At 38.9% G+C, this 18,383-nt stretch overlaps 1 protein-coding gene across 1 annotated transcript; it reads right to left on the bottom strand.

Annotated features, from left to right (window-relative positions):
- Positions 1 to 3,663: 3,663 nt before the first annotated feature.
- On the bottom strand, positions 3,664 to 17,871 carry sphk2 (sphingosine kinase 2). Its single transcript, XM_056474989.1, has 7 exons — positions 17,782 to 17,871; positions 12,828 to 14,414; positions 11,306 to 11,455; positions 11,076 to 11,170; positions 10,673 to 10,788; positions 7,485 to 9,213; positions 3,664 to 5,436 (listed from the first exon to the last, which is right to left on the bottom strand). Exons 2-7 carry the CDS (start codon positions 13,279 to 13,281, stop codon positions 5,374 to 5,376), a joined length of 2,607 nt encoding a protein of 868 aa, XP_056330964.1. The 5' UTR covers positions 13,282 to 14,414; positions 17,782 to 17,871; the 3' UTR covers positions 3,664 to 5,373.
- Between the last annotated feature and the right edge of the window lie 512 nt (positions 17,872 to 18,383).

Raw genomic sequence — 18,383 nt, forward strand, 5'->3', positions numbered from 1 at the left:
GAGTTTTGTGAAAGTGATTCTGTCAAGAAGAATGCCTCAACATGAGGGCAGGTCAAAGTGCAAGTTCATTATGTCAGTAACGGAACTGAAACTGGAAATTTAGATCACTCACTTTGTTGAGTACATTGATCTTTAACACTTTGCAGATTTTTCAAACTACATTACAGCAAACTACTGAACTGCTTGAAATATGATGAATATTATGAAACAGTCTGGCATTTTTTAAATGAAAAAATCTCATTTAAAGCTTAAATAGCTATGTTTCCATTCAAAAAATGCAAATGAACTTTATGCGCAAAACTGGTTTATCGCATTAAAGACGTGCGAATAAAGCAGCGTTTCCATCCAACGAGTCAAAGCAAACAAAATCGTCAATTCCTGATTAACTGGCGGCAAATATCAACAGTAAAAACTGAATTTACTGCAGTAGGAGAAGCTGCGTCAATCTTTTCTTCATCTAATAAATGACTTGCACGTAGTGCAACACGCGGTGGCGTTTGAAGGTGTCAGACGTGGAGCACAGACGCTCTTGATTCTGGAGGTCATTAATAATATAATAACGCTAATACTTAAACGGTAAGGTGTTTTAGAATGACCAAAACAACAGTTCAGATGGTTTACAGTGTGCTGTGTTTACAGGCTGCTGGTTTGTCCATTTACGCACATTTTCATCATCACATTATCTCTTATAACAAAATCACATGACCTTTTTTAATGCGCATACTAAAATTTGTGCGGTAAAAGTGTTTCCATCGTAGTTTATGCACATATTTTCTTATTGGATAAAAACTTTATCCTACTCAGTTATGCGCATAAGTTTTTTATGCGCATTTTCAAAATGCGCATAAAAATAGGTGCATGGAAACATAGCTAATGTCATGCTGCAATATCAAATGATAAAGTCATATCTTGTATATATTATATAAAAGAGCTAAAGTCTGGAATTGGCTTTCATAGCTTGCAGTGGTGTAAAGTAACAAATTACAAATACACAAATTACTATAACTGAGTTTTTTTTAAGTACTTTTTAAAATGTGTACTTTTACTTTAGTACATTTTTAGTGCTGTATCAGTACTTTTACTGTGCAATTTTCCTTTAACCTGCAGTTACTATGTTAGTGTATGGCCAGGGTGCCCAAACTCAGTTCTGGAGGGCCGGTGTCCTGCATATTTTAGTTCCAACCCCAATTAAACACACCAGCTAATAAAGCTCTATGTATACAAAAACTTCTAGGCAGGTGTGTTAAAGGAATTTGGAGCTAAACTATGCAGGACACCGGCCCTTCAGGACCGAATTTGGTCACCTCTGGTCTATAGTGATTGGCTAAGATTAATCAGGTTCGTGATTTTCCTCTAATCAAATCATACATAGACAAAAAAAGCTTAAGACACATGCAAAAGTGTACAGTGTGAAAGTATTAAAAGTTTCCATGAAGATGCAAAATCATTACACGCAACAACCAAGACACTGTTCAAACTGAGAACAACTGAAATAGCAAATGACCTTATTAACCAAGTGCACTAGAGAATGTTACGTTTTCAACTACATGCACAGATTGCAACTGCTGAACACAGATTTTTAGTCAGGGTTCAAAGTTCATAACCTAAGCATTAACATATCATCACAGCTAAATTTTTGCCTCTTAGGTTTCAGATTCTACTTCGCATGTAAACGCAGCCTGTTCTCTGTTGGCTTTATTATCCACACACTGGCCACTTTATTAGGTACAGCTAACTGCTCATTAAACACAAATTTCTAATCAGCCAATCACATGGCAGCAGCTCAATGCTTTTAGGGATTTTCATGCACAACCTTCACTAGGGTTTACAGAAAATGGCTAGAAAAAAAGAAAATATCCTGTGGGCTTAAATGCCTTGTTGATGCCACAGGTCAGAGGGGAATGGCCAGACTGGTTTGAGCTGATAGGAAGGCAACGGTAACTCAAACAACCACTCGTTACAACCGAGGTATGCAGAAGAGCATCTCTGATCGCACAACACATCCAACCTTGAGGTAGATAGGCTACAGTAGCAGAAGACCACACCGGGTGCCACTCCTGTCAGCTAAGAACAGGAAACTGAGGCTACAATTCGCACAGGCTCACCAAAATTGGACAATGGAAGATTGGAAGATTGAAACGTTGCCAGGTCTGATGAGTCTCGATTTCTGCTGCATGTCCATCCCTTTATGCCCACAGTGTACCCATCTCCTGATGGCTACTTCCAGCAGGATAACGCACTCATGTCAAAGTGCGAATAATCTCAGACTGGATGCTTGAACATGACAATGAGTTCATTGTACTCAAATGGCATCCACAGTCACCAGATCTTAATCCAATAGAGCACCTTTGGGATGTGGTGGAAGGGGAGATTCGCATCATGGATGTGCAGCCGACAGATCTGCAGCAACTGCGTGATGCTGTCATGTCAATATGGACCAAAATCTGAGGAGTATTTCTAGTACCTTGTTGAATCTGTGTAAGAAAGTTTAAGGCAGTTCTGAAGGCAAAAGGGTGCCCAACCTAGTACTAGTAAGGTGTACCTAATAAAGAGGCCGATAAGTGTATTAACGTTGTGTTCTTCTCACATTAAAATTATTTCATATAGTCCATGAAAGGCAAATACAATAACTTACACTTAAAAACACCCTTAAAAGAAAATGTCATTGATGTAAGCTCCATTTTAATTTGCAGGGTATAAGGTGAAATCTTTTTCAGTGTAATTCTTATTACTCATTACTCTTGAGTACAATTAAAAGGTTACTCATACTTAGCTTTGTATTTAGAACACATTCTTATACTATACTGCACTACATGTTTGCCAAGTAATGGTATTTTTCTTAAGTTAGATTTTTCTGTACTCTTTCCACCGCTAATAGCTTGAGGCTGGGAATAAACTCAATCAACATACTCACAATACCCAGTAAGCCGCAGGGAGTCTACTAAATTAACCAGTAGGAGGCCACCAACTGCACAGAGACCTGTTTGTGTAGTAAAGTCATGGTGTAGGCCACATTTGAGCAACTCCTGAGGACAAAAGAGCACCAAAACAATGTATTGCTTCTAGGGGAAAAGGAGGGGAGGGATGTGGAGGGAGGGAGGGAGGGTGGGAGAGGGCAACACAGGTTTGCTGTAATCTAAAGGAGCAAAAGGGCAATGTAGTACACAGCATGTCTCATATGGTGTGGCTACTGAGATACAAGGGGGAAATAAACTGCTCAAGAAGCTGATAGGAAGGCAGAGATATTACAACAAAACAAGATAGTGTAGCTGAACCGTGTAGTGCGGTGAGATTAGTAGGGTGAATAGATGAAGAGCTGAAAGAAAGAGAGGAAGAGAGTCTGAGACGACGGCTTCCTTGTTTACCAATCCGTGCAAACTTGATAACCAACAGGAGACAGAGAGAAATGAAACACTGGGCTATCAGACCGCTGGTGCCTTACTCATCTCGCCTAACAGGAACTTGCATTGTTTTCCACCTCTTGCATTAATTACGACAGAGATTGTTCAAAATTATGTCACTTTTTCATAGTTCCAGTTCCTTTTATGTACTTGAATTCCTTTGGAAATATGATTATCAAGAGCCTGACGAAAACATTTATGCGATCAGTGTTTATAGTGATACCTTTATCGTACGATTAAGAAAGACTGGACGAGACAAATGCAGGGTTTCATAGTTAAATTTTATCTGAATGAAACTCTCAAACCATACAGATCTAGGAACTGTAAATAATATGCATATATGTTTAATATAATATTCTTTTAATAGTAATTACAATCTTAATACAAGCAATTGAGGATGATCTTAAACTGGAATTTTCAAGGTGGACAGCAGATTGATACCAAAATTATTTGATCACGCTAAAGCATGGTACAACAAAAAGGAAGGAAGGAAATATAGGGAATGAAAAGCAAAACCAAATAACTGGCCATCTGATTATAGCTGAAAATCATTTGAGTGCCCGGACCCGAAAACAAATGAACTAGAAATAAATATCAACCTTAAGAGCTGAGGACAGCAGTGATCAACAAAAGTAGAAATCAATGCACAAGGCAGAATTGAACAGCTGTTTGGAAATACCAATCGAGTTCTGGAGTTACTTATTATTAATTTAGAAGTTACAGCAAAAGTGAAAAATGTCAAACCGTGGTCATCTGGAAAATAAGAAAATTAAAGCAGAAGTGTAAATAGGACATTTCTCCAATAAATATTTAGGTAAAAGCACTCAAAAGGTTTCTTTAAATTTAGAATCAGCTCCACAGCTGGATTTTCTACAGGTATGCTTTTAAAAGAGCTGATAAATACACTCTACTTAATCTAATGACCCAATCTTAAATATAGTTTTGAGAGAAATCGATTCAAATGTTATCGAATTTACTGACCATCTGCCCAAATTACTGGAATCACCCTTGCCTAACATATGTCCTTGTTTTTTATCACTTAAAGGTGCATTACCAGTTGATCACAAACTACTTCCAGTTCTATCTTAATTAAGCTGAATAAAAATGCACATAAGTTGTGCAAAAGACACTGGGCGGAGGAAAAAACTTCATACTGCAAGCTTTCTTTCTGTGTTCACTGCAGTGTATAATGCTAGTTAGCAAAAATAGCATGGCATGCTTTTCGTAAACAAACTAGCAGTGCAATTTACACCTTATCAGTTTAACTGTTGCAGTCAGTGATGGTGTCCTAAAATTACCCGCAAAACTAAATGGACGCAAATCTAAACTGATTATATTTCGGATCAGTTCCAACAACAGATTCTCAAAAGCTGGACGGAGACTTAGTTCAATGCAGATAAATCTTTGCTAATGAGGTTTAAGTTTGTAAGTGTGATAATAAGCAAGTATATAAATTAAGGAGGGGTTTCACTTAAAGTTCAGAGACGGATAAGGCATTCCAGGGGTACCTATTATGCAAAATGGGAGGAGTCAACCTAATGAATGTGGGGACGGCAACCTAAAAGCCAGCTATTGTTTTTTTAGTGTGTCATTGTTTTTTTCCACTCTCTGAAATAAGGCAGGAGCACTGTTGAATCTACTCACGAATGCATACTAAAATGTATACACCAGTTGGACACATTCATTTTTCTTCTATGTGGACATTGCTGCATACTCTCTCCAACTACAGTGAGGGTAATCCAATGGTAATCCTACAGTCGTGCAATAGGCCGCAAGTTTTCATCCCTTCGTTAAATTCAAAAATACTCCTTGCATATGCAGCTTGAATAAGCAATCCCTTAGTTAATCCCAGTAAAAGCAGTGATTGCAACTGCTGGCTTTCTGTTTCTCTCTCCCGCCCAATATGCGGATGGCAAAATGTTATATAATCCAAAGCGTCACACTAATCCCTGCCCGTTCAAATCCAAACAGGTCAGAATCTTGTAATCTTTATTCCAGAGTCCCCAACAATCAAACGGGCCATGGAGGGATGAACCTGCGACAAAAGATTGGGAAAATCAGAAATGTTTTTAAGACGAGCCAAAAATATCACATGGAGAAAAAGAAGACATTGATTATCATGTAATAATGAAAAAAACTTATTCTTAAATGCAAACCTGCTGGCTGACCACCTAGCTACAGAAATCATCTTTATGTACATTATACGTACACATCCAGTCTTACATTTACTACATATTTTAACAAATTAGTTTTTTCTCAGCCCTTTAACATATTTACATATCATTTTTACATATAATGTTGACAAGCAGTCGGAGGTTCGATCACATTTCACCCACCCTAGAGTGGCTTCCACCTAACCTAGCACCATTATATGTTGCCAAAGGGATTTCTATTTCTAAACCAAAATTATCTCTAAGACCCAGCAAACAAAGGTCTTCTCCAAATTCCTCGCTCAAGGCTGCATGGCAAAGGTGATCGAGCTTTTGACTGCCATCCTCTATCAGAACTGTGTCTTTGCTACCTAAATCTCTAGTAAAACAAATTTTTTAACAACTCCAAAGCCTTAACTATGTTTCCCGGTTTGTTTTGTTTGTTGTCTGCCTTGTGTTTTTATATCTATTGTTATGTCAGTGATTGTTACGTCAGTAGCTGCCTTGTGTTTTATCTATTTTTGCTTTGAAGCTTATATCTCTTGGTCTTTCTTGATAGTACAGCACTTCACTTTGAATCAAATTGTAGTTGTGTAAATAAAGAGAGAGAGGGAGAGAGATAATCCACAGACTTTCTAGGTAAATTAACACACAAAAACATTCAAATTCAATGTATTCAAAATAAACACTAAAAGCGGTTGCACTTTAGTTAAGGTTAGCTAGTTGAAGGGTAGAACCTAGTTATTACCCAGTTTAGGTAATGACTATTATAAGTCCATCGTACGTACATGCATAACAGCGCTGTAAAAATTTTTTGAATTTCTAAAAAAAAAAAAAAAGTGTTAGCCTAAAATCAATTATAACTTAACAAAAGTTCAAAGTTACAGTATGAAAAATATATACTTTGATTTTCATAATTAATTATTTGTTTTGAAAGATTAAAGTACACATGAAATCAAAACTAACCATATTGATTTTGTTAGCTCACATTGCTAGTTTTGGTGGTGAACTAATCATCCGTGCATGTCATTAAGATAGATATGTTTGCTCTTGTGATCTAACATTAAAATCTGAAAATGTACTTCCTGTTTTTTTTTTATTAAATTCTCATATTACGCGATTTTGAGGTGTTGGGTGTGGTTAACATACTTAACCATGCTGCTCCAACTGTCAGTTTTGACAACAAACAGAAATGGTGAGGAGGAGGGGGTCTGTTAGGTTGTAATAACTCTTCTAAAACCCTTTTCCAGATCTTTCTGAATGAACTGCCTACTTTAGCAGAAAAAACAAGCCACAGCCACTGTTTTGTCATTTAATATTTAGTTTCTCTAGGAACTGCGTCACAATACAAAATAACAAAAAATGGTCGCAGCTTCCGGAGTATCAAATTAGTGTCAAATTCTCTAAACATCTGCTCTCAGGATCCCTGTCGCCATTCTGAAGTGTGTTCCAATTTGTGAAACATTGTAACATCACTGCAGATCATGTTTATTGACCCCCATCCCAAACAGTTCAATGATAAATTACCTATAGACATATATAGTGGTGTAAGACATTCAAAGGAGGTTAAAAAAATGCAAAAAATAAATAATTTCCGTAGTGGATTATAAGCCATCAAGGGCTAAGGACATAGCCATTCAGGCCACTCAAAACTGCACTTGTTAGTTAGTAACTAACTTCAAGTTAGTGAGGGAAGGATGTTAAAAAAATGCAAGCCAGGAGTGACCAAACCTGTTCCTGGAGAACAACAAAGTTCCGCAAAGTTTCATTATATGCATGAACCATCTTATTAAACTCTTAACAATTTTAGGTATGTGTGGGTAAACTGTTTGGAGCTAAAATATGCAGAACATAGTTTTTTTTTCTGGAGCAGGGTTGGACACTCCAAGAATAGAATTTGCATTTCTACCTCCACTAGTAGCTCTCTACTCACCTGTGCCTGCAGTGGCCCATAGGGCACCAGCTCTCCATCAACAGTAAGGGTTCCTCGTGGCGAAAGTGGCTGAAGGCGGAACGCCCGAGCAGAAACGTGACTAACATAAGGAGAGCTAAGAGACAGATGGGCTCCTCTCTCCATCGCTAGGAACAGTCTAAGTAGTGTTGCTCGGGAGATGCCAGCCCGCACAAATGTCAGATGGATCAATCCATCATCAAATCGAGCCTGAGGCGCAGCAAGAAGGTCTGCTCCCAGGTGGGACTGGTAGATGGCAAGAACCAGGACAAAATCACCTTCAATAGTAACCCAGTCTCTTGTAGGGAGAGGCTGGTCCAGAGGAGGTAGCAAATCATCCTCTGGAAGGTTGATGGAGGATGTCACGTGAGGTTGGTTTTTTAGGGGTCCTGCAGGCTCTGCTAGGTCAAAGTTGAAGGAAGGAGTTGGTGAATGAATTGAAGGGGACGGAGAAGATGAGCTGGGAGTGTTGGGACGTGGTGCGAGATAAGAAGAGTGTGGCGAGGCACAAGATGGAGATGAAGGAGGGGTTGGAGAAAGGGACAGAGAAAGGGATGGAAATTTCGGAGGGAGAGAGTTTGAATGTGATTGGTGGAGAAGAGAGAGGGGCCTTGGCCGTGAGGGGTTCTGGTTCTGGTCCAAAGGTTTGGGCTTGAAAGCTTTGAAAGGAGACTGACGGAATGGAGAGGATGAGATAGTGAGGGCTCGCTCGCGAGACTTGTCCAATGAATATGCCTCTTTCTGAAAGTAAGTGCCATTTATGTCCTCATCCTCCTTGCCATAGGCTGCCAGCTCCAAGTCTTGGTCAGTGTCCGCACCAATCGGTTGGCTGAAGAAGGCATTAATTATTTGGCTAGAGGGAGCCGAGTTTTTACGTAATGTATGTTGCAGTTCAGGTGGTGTTGTCTGATAACTTCCGTCACACTCATTTACCTCATTTCTGTCAGTTAAATTTCTTGCATTTGTCACCTCGTGGCCATCTATCTCACTCTCTCCTGGTTTATTTTCTTCTCCATTACCATTATTCTTGGCCATGTTGTCACATTCATCCCTTTCAGTTGATTCAGAGCTGGTCCCAGACATCTCCATTTTCTCTTCTGCTTCTACCTCTCTCTCTCGGTCTTCTGCGAGACTGCTAGCTCTCACTACCCCAACCCCTCTTGCCCTGTCTCTCCTCCTTTCCCTCTCCCGCTCTCTCTCCTGTCTTTCCCGCTCTCTTTCCCGCTCTCTTTCTCCATCATCTTTTCGGAGACTTCTTTGTTCACTCAGGCCCATGTCAGAGCATGTGCGGTGGATGGGTGTGCGACAAAATCCCTCCAGACCTTCAGTAATACTGCGCGATAGGGGCCTGCGGGGTGGCTGAGGTGTGGCATCAGGGGACGGGTTGACTACAGCAGGAGGCAGGTAGGAAAGACGACCCTTATAAGAGCGCAGAGATGCCAATCTCACTAGTGTTCCCAGTGTAAAACGAGCTGAGCCCAGCCCTCTGTATCGTTCGCTCTCTATGTCCACATCAGAAACAAAACCCCATGCCACAGAAAGGAATGAGAAAAGCCTCCTGGGAGCAGGTGGATGCCCATTTTGATTAGACGTGGATGATGAAGCACACGGGCTGGTTGTAACAGAGACCAAGTCCAACGGTTTAACCCCACCTCGGCACAGCAGAAAACAGCAGTTGAGGAGGAGAGGCTCCCGTAGGCACATGTCATATCTGAGAGAGAGAAAGCAAAATAGACAATTAAACATAATTAACAATACCAAGAGGAGTCTTGGGGTGCTTTCACACCTAGACCTTTGTTTCAGAACCCGTCTCGTTTGCCCAGTTAGCGTCGTTTGTTTGGCATATGTGAATCCTGCCAATTGCGCTCGGATCTGCGCTAAAACAATCGGTCCGAGATCACCTGAATGAGGTGGTCTCGGCTTGACTGAAACGAACTCTGGAGTGGATGGATTGTAGTTAGAAAGCAAAATTATCCAACAAACTAACGAACCAGGCTATATCACAGTGTATTAAAGATATGTAATAGGCATATATATGTATATATGGCTATAAGAAGAGAGAATTATGAGTAGGGCGGGATGTCATTCCTACAAGTAAATGCGTTACATGTTAAATGCAAATGTAAAAGCATGTTGAATTATTACAGAGAGCTGTTTATCAGTTAGGAAAATTGACCAAACTGCAATCTTGGTTTATCTGTTATTTCTCTCTATAATGTAAAGACTATAATGCATAACTCTAGCCAACGGTTATGTATGAGAAAGTCTGACCTCTCTGATTTATATCTGGTGACGATACCTGTGGGTGTCACCATTAAAAATTAAAGCACAGCTTTTCACTTATAATGTCTTATTGCTCAGTGCCATAAATTAAAATAAGCCGATCAGGACTCTGCAAAATAAACCCTGAAACTCTGACCAATGTGAGGAGAGTTTACTCGCACATGACTTGTTTTAGCCATTTTGGTCCATGTAGAAACTTTGCTGTGTGAAAGCGAACCGCACCAAGAACAAAGTGCAACATTGTAACAATTTTAATCCCTGTTTCGGAACAAAATAAATCTACAGGTGTGAAAGCACCCTTAGATTTCCTTACATAAAATAATAACTCCAATATACGAATTAAACATCATTGCATAACATAGACCTTTAATGGGAGTTTTAAAAAAACTAGCCTGGTACTAGTACATCTACACTATAGCAAAGAACTACAGAGAAGTTTCACACTCATGTTAGTATCAAAGACTTTTCCTTCTACATTCATTTTGTCGTTCTTCAAAAGGAATAGTTGCAGAATGCCCTTTATATGCACATTGCAGCATGTGAAATTGTTCATGTAACAAAGCATTAAAAATAAATTGCACCAAAGGGGATTGCAAACACGCATGAAGAATAAGAGTGCTTAAAAATAAAACATCTTTCATTCTTTACGAACGCTCATATTGTTCCAAATCTGTATGTTTTGCATTTTAAAACACATGAAAGAATTAAAACAAAAATCTCCACACTGGGTGAGAAAGAAAAAGTAACAATATACATATTTTGGATTGTGAGTGAATAAATGATGACCACTTTAAATTTTAAACTGCTCTTTTAAAAATAACGGAGGCTCTCTAAAGAACTGCACATTTTCACAGTTTGTCCCAGGTGAGCTCAAGTACATTTCATACCCAGCATAGTGGTTGATGGAACCAGCAAGAGCATTTCCAGAGCCACAAGGCAGAATTCCCACAGGAGTTTTTATTGCTTGTTCCCAATCTGGCCTTTCCATAAAGCCATTTATCACCTAGAGAAAAAGAACACATTAATTATTATGTAAATTATATGAAAAAAACAAGAACTTATTTTTACATGCAAGCCCTATGGCTTTTCTTTTGTAATTTTTTTTTATGTACACATCCCGTCTAACATATTTTAAGAAATCTGTTCAACTAAGTTTATTTTTCTCAGTCATTTGACATGTTAAAAATCATTACAATACAAAAAATTCACACAGAATACTGGTAAAAATTTGACTGATTCCATTTAAGCATTGTAGTAATTAAATATGCAAGGTGTGATGAAAATATCCACCTCGTGCAAAAGTCCATCTCCAGACACAATGATGATTCCATCCCATTCCGGTAGTGAGATTTCTCTGATTAGCTCACGTGCGTGATTCTGACGCTCTGCACAACAACAAAAATCACATCAGTTCAGTGCGATTCTGACCACTGTTGCTTTGTGTACATGGTACATCAATTATATTCTGAACCATTTACAGCTGGCATCTTGTTTGTGAGATTGCACATGTTTGGTCTTACCTGTCTGTATGAGGTTATAGCTGATGTTAGCTTCTCTTATCATTGGAAGTATATGCGTTTGACACCATTGCATTGCCTGACCCCGGCCACTGAATGGATTGACCAGCAGCAACAGTCGACGGGGACGAGGCAACATGCTTTTGCAAAATTCTGCCCAATACAATGGAAAAACAAATTAGCGTAAAGCCTTTAATCTTAGGCAAAGTAAGCACTAGGCCAAACACTAAGCCACATATGAAGTGATCTGAAAGGAGACAGTATGTTTTTAAAAGATACACGTATTTCTGACCTACATTTTTAAAAATCCTGATAAATTGACATTTAAAAGATCAAGTTAAAGATATCCAGCTAACCATTTATTCAATAAAATGTCTTAAAGATTCAGTTGTGTGTTACCTTGAGAGCATTTCATCATTTTCTTAAGGTTGTGATTTGAGAAATATTTTATCTTTCCAGTGCACAATGCATGTACATTCCTGATCTTCACCTAGATTTATCTGAAGACTTCTTTCTTCCCACATAGGGCAAAGTTGTGCTGCTTTTATTCAGCTGTTGACTCCTCCTTTGAATTTATCTTACTCTAGTATTTTGAAAATTAACTGAGACAAGAGTTTCCCGGCAATTCCTTATGGCCTGTTTCCATTGTACGGTACGGTACAGTTCAGTACGCTTTTATGTCTCCACTGTCAAAAGCTACCAATAATGTCAACATTGCTTAATATAAAAGGTAAAACTCGTTTCTCTTGATTTCAACAATTAATTGTGACATTATTTTTTACGGTTGCTTTAATATGATATAAACATTGTAGTTTTACCCATTATTGAAAGCATGATCAAACATCTGAAAAATAAAATGACCATTTTATAGGGTGTACTAACATTTCACACCTCAGGGTTTAATCTGACCACACAAACTACAAACCAACAAATATATTAACATCATATAAAGGCATTTTAATTATTTATTGAGCTGCAACAACTACAACTCACATGCAACTACAGCACAACAGTTTAAAAAAGGGACAGAGCAACAACACGCAGCATCTGGTAAAGTCAATAACGCCTGGCGTACTGCTACCGAATGATCTACACTACTCAAAACAGGCTATGTTTTCCCTGCCGCAGACCCACCCAATCTCTGACCATCAATGACAGCATGTGGTACACATTATGAGTGCAAAGCAAAGGGAAAAAAAAGAGCAGACTGAAAAAAAAAGAGCAGTAGTGAACAGTTAAACTCTTACACAAATAAATGCAGACAGCAATGATTCATGCTCATATAAATTTAGCTCACCATGAAATTAAATCAAAGTAACATCATATTTACAAGACACACACTCATGATGCCACGTTAATGCAACAGCACTGACTCAGACGTCTTGAAGAATTAGCAGCATCTGGATGCATTTATACATTTAGTAAAGGCATTAAAAGCTATTTGTCAAATGCTTTCGTATAAGCACAGACACACATAACCACCTGAATACAGAGCATCTGTGAATGATCAAACTCTGACACCCACCTGTAGTGGAGCTGACGTCCATCCCCCTCAGCAGGCTCTGAATAGCAGCGTTCCATTTCTCCGCCTCAGCTCGGCTCTCTGCCAAATACGCCCTCACCTGTCTGTGTCTAGAAACACCCTTCCGGCGGCGTCCGGGAGGGTACCAGTAAAGCACCAGCAAGGGAGGGGCAGGCGAGCGTGGGCAGCTGCATCCGGTCAGCTCTGCCATGGGCAGAAGCAACCTGGACTGCTTCCCTGCACGTGGAGACAACCGCTGGACATGGATGTGAGTTGGTGTGAGGGTCAGGGCGTAGTTAGTGGAGGCAGGGCTGGAAGGTAAAGACACACCTCCAGGGCTGTTGGGGCAGCTGTTGCTGTTACTTCCACTGCCCCCTCCACTACTCCAACCACCAAACTGTCCATGCAACAATGCTTCCTCAGTCATGGATGGGCTGTCAGGGCCAGGAGAACGCATGCTCAATGTCTGGACTCAAAAAGTAGTGCCACTGGGAAGCAAAGGGTAGGTTTGGGTGAGAGCCTCATACAGAGGTCTACCTTCAGCTTTGTAGGGAGATGACTTTCTGGACGGATGCAGTAGACGTTTGGAGATGTTTTACATAAACTGAACGTTCAATAAAGTTATAAATGATGACAGCGCTTCAAAAGGTGTCTGTTCAAAATAAAAAAGAAACTTCAGCAGGCCTTTCTTTCCCTGATAGTGTTCAATCTTTCCAATCAGTGCAATTTTGCCTGGAAACAATGCTAATTCCTCTTATGATCATCTGATCAAAATACAATACACAAAAGAGATTTCCAGTTTAGTATTGCTATGTCCTAACAAATACGTCCTAATAATATCCTAACAAAAACTATATTTTTGCTTCATAAAACATGTATTTGCCTTTCTCATTTGTGTCTTTATGTGAACATACTGGCAAAATGTCACAATATGAGAAAAGGTGCAAGTCTTTTGTCAAGGCTAAACGGATTTCATTGTGCATCTACATAAATAATCATTCAACAGCTTTAAAGTGACTCATTTTAACAATTTTCCTCTCTTGCAACACTTTTAAATAAAACTGGAAGCACAGTTTCAATTAACAATGCATTTCTTAAAGGTCAGGGAGCTTTAAACTTACGATGGCTAAAAATAAACACAGCAAGGTTATAATAACCCTAGAAAAGCTACAAAAAATGTTCAGTGACAAACAAGCACAGAGAGCAGAGGTAACGGCCGGACGAAGATAATGTTTGAAAAGAATCCAAATGAAGCCTTATCGAGGTGTACAACTGAAAACACAGTTCCTCTCCAAAGACAACAAGGTTGAGGAAGTGATAGAGATGAACGGGATGCAACTTTTGGTTTTGGTCAAAAACAGTATCAGAGATTGTAGTAGTGCTGGGAATGCAGGCATTTTAGCTCACCCAATAAAAAAATGCAGGAAAATCCAAGATTTGATATCCATTAAGGTTGAATTCTGTTCTTCGGTCTTTGCAGGACGGTCCTCAAAATGGTAAATAAATAAAGTATAGAATACAGAAAGTGGAGTAGTGCTGGAACAGGGTCTCAAGTCATGGTTTTCCTCTTTAGCTGCTGTTACAGGTGCCCTGATACATAGGAAAAAGAGACAGAAAGAGATAGATTACATTTTGCAGATTGAATCTAATTAGAGCTGCACGATTCTAGCTAAAATCAGAATCACAATTTTTTTTGCTTAAAATCAAGATCGCGATTTTCTCACGATTCTGTAGATGTAAAATAAAGGTTAATACAAGTAGGCTATTATTATTGTTATTTCTCAAACATATAGTAAAACAACAACAACAACAATAATAATAATAGGCCTTTGTGTAGGTCTACTGTTGGTTAAAATGCCAAATTTTGTATAGACTTCGAATGGTGGACTTTAAATCTGTCCTGGTTGTTAATTCACAGTAATGACATCAGAATACAACTATTCATAATTCTGAAGTTGAATTATTATGTTTGAGACATATGCTTGTCATTTGTCATTAACAACATTATTAAACCATTTTTTCACCGGTAAAATCAAACATTTGTCATTATCAGATTCCCTTTAGCATTATATTCAATGTTAGGCTAGAGTAGTTATATTGTGCCAGGAAACATTTATATTTTCATGTACAACACACTGTGTTTGCTATGAAAGTAAAAAACATACCAAATCCTTGTGAACATAACTCTAAAATGCGATATGGTTACTTCAATCAGGGTTTCTCAACCACGTTCCTGAAGGACCACCAACACTGCATGTTTTGGATCTCTCCTTTGTCTGTCACACTCATTACAGGTCTTTCAGTCTCTGCTAATGAGCTGATTATCTGAATCTGGTGTGTTTGGTTAAGGAGACATGCATGGAAAATGTGCAGAGCCGGTGGTCCTCCAGGAACGTGGTTGAGAAACACTGACTTAAATTATGTGCACACGTTTAGTTTCACTTTTCACTGCCGAGTGCACTCATGCCTGCTGTCACTTTGTGTTCAGTTTGCAACAAACTGAACGTTATTTACAACTTCATTACCTGTTATTCAGAGCCTATGCAGGTTCTGTTCACAAGTAGCAATCATTTGCGGGCACAAGCACGTCCTCTCGGTAGTAAACAAACAGAGCGTCAGCTCACGTGTGATTTCGCTACTGCGAATACGTCATTACATTATGAAAGAAATTACGTTCTGTGATCAATTATATACCTTATAAATACAGTATGTGACGCTTTTAACAGCATTTGGAGGTGTCCATGTTGCTGAAGACTTGTGCGACCACCTTTATGCTTCTCTCCTGACCTTTAAAATATATTTGGCTGAATCGCAGAAAAGCTGATTTAAGATTGTGTGTAGAGTTGAATCGAGATCGTAATCTTTCTTCGATTAATCGTGCAGCCCTTCATCCAATATTCTAAAGAACAATACAAGTCATATAAGATGAATCTTAAGAATATAACGATTTTTTCTTCTAATTGAAGAATTTCTGTCAAATAAGATTTTTTCTTGATTCTGAAGTCAACATCTTCGTTACTTCCCTTCTAAATCAATGCAATGTTGAACTGACCCTTGACCTGCACCTAGCCGTAAGAGACTTAAGTAATCAGATAACATATAGTGCAATATCTTCAATGATCTGACATCAGCAAGAGAATTATGCTGAACAATACGATTCTGTTTCTCAAGTGTGAGTGTGGCAACTGTTAATCTGAGGAAATGTGAACGGATGGATTTGCAGACTAAATGCAAAGTTCATTCTTCAAACGTTCCAAATGCCTGTGGTTTGCCAGTGCTAGGCAACCCAAAAAATGCAGGGCCGTGTCATTTTAAACCAAACAGAGAAGAAAACCTGCTGGGGTGGAATTACACCTGTTCAGCATCAATCTTGGATGACGCCGTATCTTCAAATTCCACAATTGAGCACGAAACACTACACCAAGAGCGCAGATAAAAAGCAGAGTTAATCAGCATTTGGAAGTTTAACTAAATGGAACACAGAGGAATGTTTGAAATGCGAACTGACGACAGATTCAGCAGATTAAGATCTCATAGTGTGAGTTTATGGCTGACAGGAAACGGCTGCAATTGAGAGCCCTAATATATCGAGTCAGTCTATAAACATCTAGGATGCGAGACGCATGACTGTGTAAGACATTTGAGCTGTTGTTCAGCATCTGTAGTCTTTCTTTTGGAGTTCAGTCAGTCAGTGAGTCGACTCAATGCACAAATATGCGACTTTTAAACACGCACTTTAATTTTCTTCCTGTCCTGCATTTTAAGACTCATGTGAAATCAATGCTTGGCAAATTTCCATAACTGTTAAAGAATAATAATAATAATAATAAAAAAACTGACGTTCACTTCGCCCACGTGTATCCTTAAAAAGCTAGGTGGTGACATTACCAAAAAAGCAAGACCCACAAAAGACCAAAAGTGCATTCCTCTATAAAGCTGCCACCTTTCTAGAGCCAAAGAGCTTCTGTTGACTGTCTGGGCTTCTCTCTCTCACATGAATGCACACTTTGTCCCCTTTATCACCAAGAAGACTTTACTGCATCAATGATATGATAGTTTCAGGATTTATTCAGATACCCCAAAGCCTTTGACTTACAATTAGCCAGTTGTGATCTAACAGATCGTAAATCAAAGATACCGATGACCTTCGCACAGTTGTGTAGATCTAGATCTTCCTTTATGCAAGTATTTTATGAAATTGATAAACTCACGGCCTACTAACAGAAAATAAAAGTATGCTTTGCAATCCAGACAAAAATAAAAAGCTCTATTTGACACATTAGAAATCTAATGGCACTCTGACACAATTACAAAGTGTTTCTGAATTTGACAGATGGCCAGTCAGCTGTGACAGTGACTAGTTAACTAAGGGAAATGGGTTTTATTCAGTTGACTGAACTTGTATTATAGTACAAAAGGCTGCTCACATTTTGACATTTGGAAATTATAATGCATGGTCATAGCCGGTTGAGAAAACAAACAGCCCATGTTATCTTGAAGCTGAGGGTACTATAAAATGAATTGCAGGCGAAACGGGTCTTCAAAAGACCATAAAAGCTAATGTCAAGGAAATTAATATGTACAACTGCAGTTTCTTAGCAACTCAGAAGCAAACTCGCATATAAACACAGCTAACTGATGACAGGCCAACACAACGAACTAGTAACATTTCATCATCAGGATGAATGGACTTGATTGTACATACAGGAGGCGTTTAAATCCTTAAATGTAATGAATTACAAACCGCGGTCTTATTCCAGTGATAAATGTATTCGGAAAACATGTTGTTAATGTCATTTCAAATAACCCAGCTGACGGGAGCTGAGACACATCAACCTGAAAAACGAATCTGTTTCTGTTCAAATACTTTATCAAATATGCCGAGCTATTAACTTTGATGTTCCTGGCGGGATAGTAATAAAAATACACGACAAAGCGAAAACAATAGCGGACTTACCTGGTATTTTTGTCCCCCCTACATCGCGAGTTTTCCAGCTTTCCTGAGCTGTAGGGGAGGCACGAGCGTTTTCAGGAAGTCTATCGAAGCGGTGGGCGGAGACAAGCGGATGATTGACATGATAAACGTACAATCATGAAGTACAACTCGTCTGGTCAGTCCTATCTTGGCGATAAAACACGCTTTTGCGCGATACTCCCATACTCCCCAGTTCAACCTAAAAGGCCCTAGAGCGTATTTTCTACGCACTTTCTCTTTTGATAATCGATGTGAAGCATATTTAGCATTTATTATATTGTACATATACAGGTATTTAGCGTTGGTATTACGGTTATATTCACAGAATATACAGTCAAACTGTTCTCATTTGAAAGTAAGTCATATGTGAAAAGTGGAAAATACGCAGACACAAGATATCAGATATAATCATGTAAAAAAGCCTGGCCATTTTATGGGTAGAACATCTTTTAGTCATAGCTTGCTTGTTAATAGATTTTAATAGGAATAATATTTAATACCTATCATGAGAGAGCTCAGAGACAGTATGTTGGTGTGGAAACAACATTATTGCAACATTAATCATTGCTGAAATGATCAGTTTT

This window comes from Danio aesculapii, chromosome 16 (assembly GCF_903798145.1).
Source record: "Danio aesculapii chromosome 16, fDanAes4.1, whole genome shotgun sequence".
Lineage (NCBI taxonomy): Eukaryota > Metazoa > Chordata > Actinopteri > Cypriniformes > Danionidae > Danio > Danio aesculapii.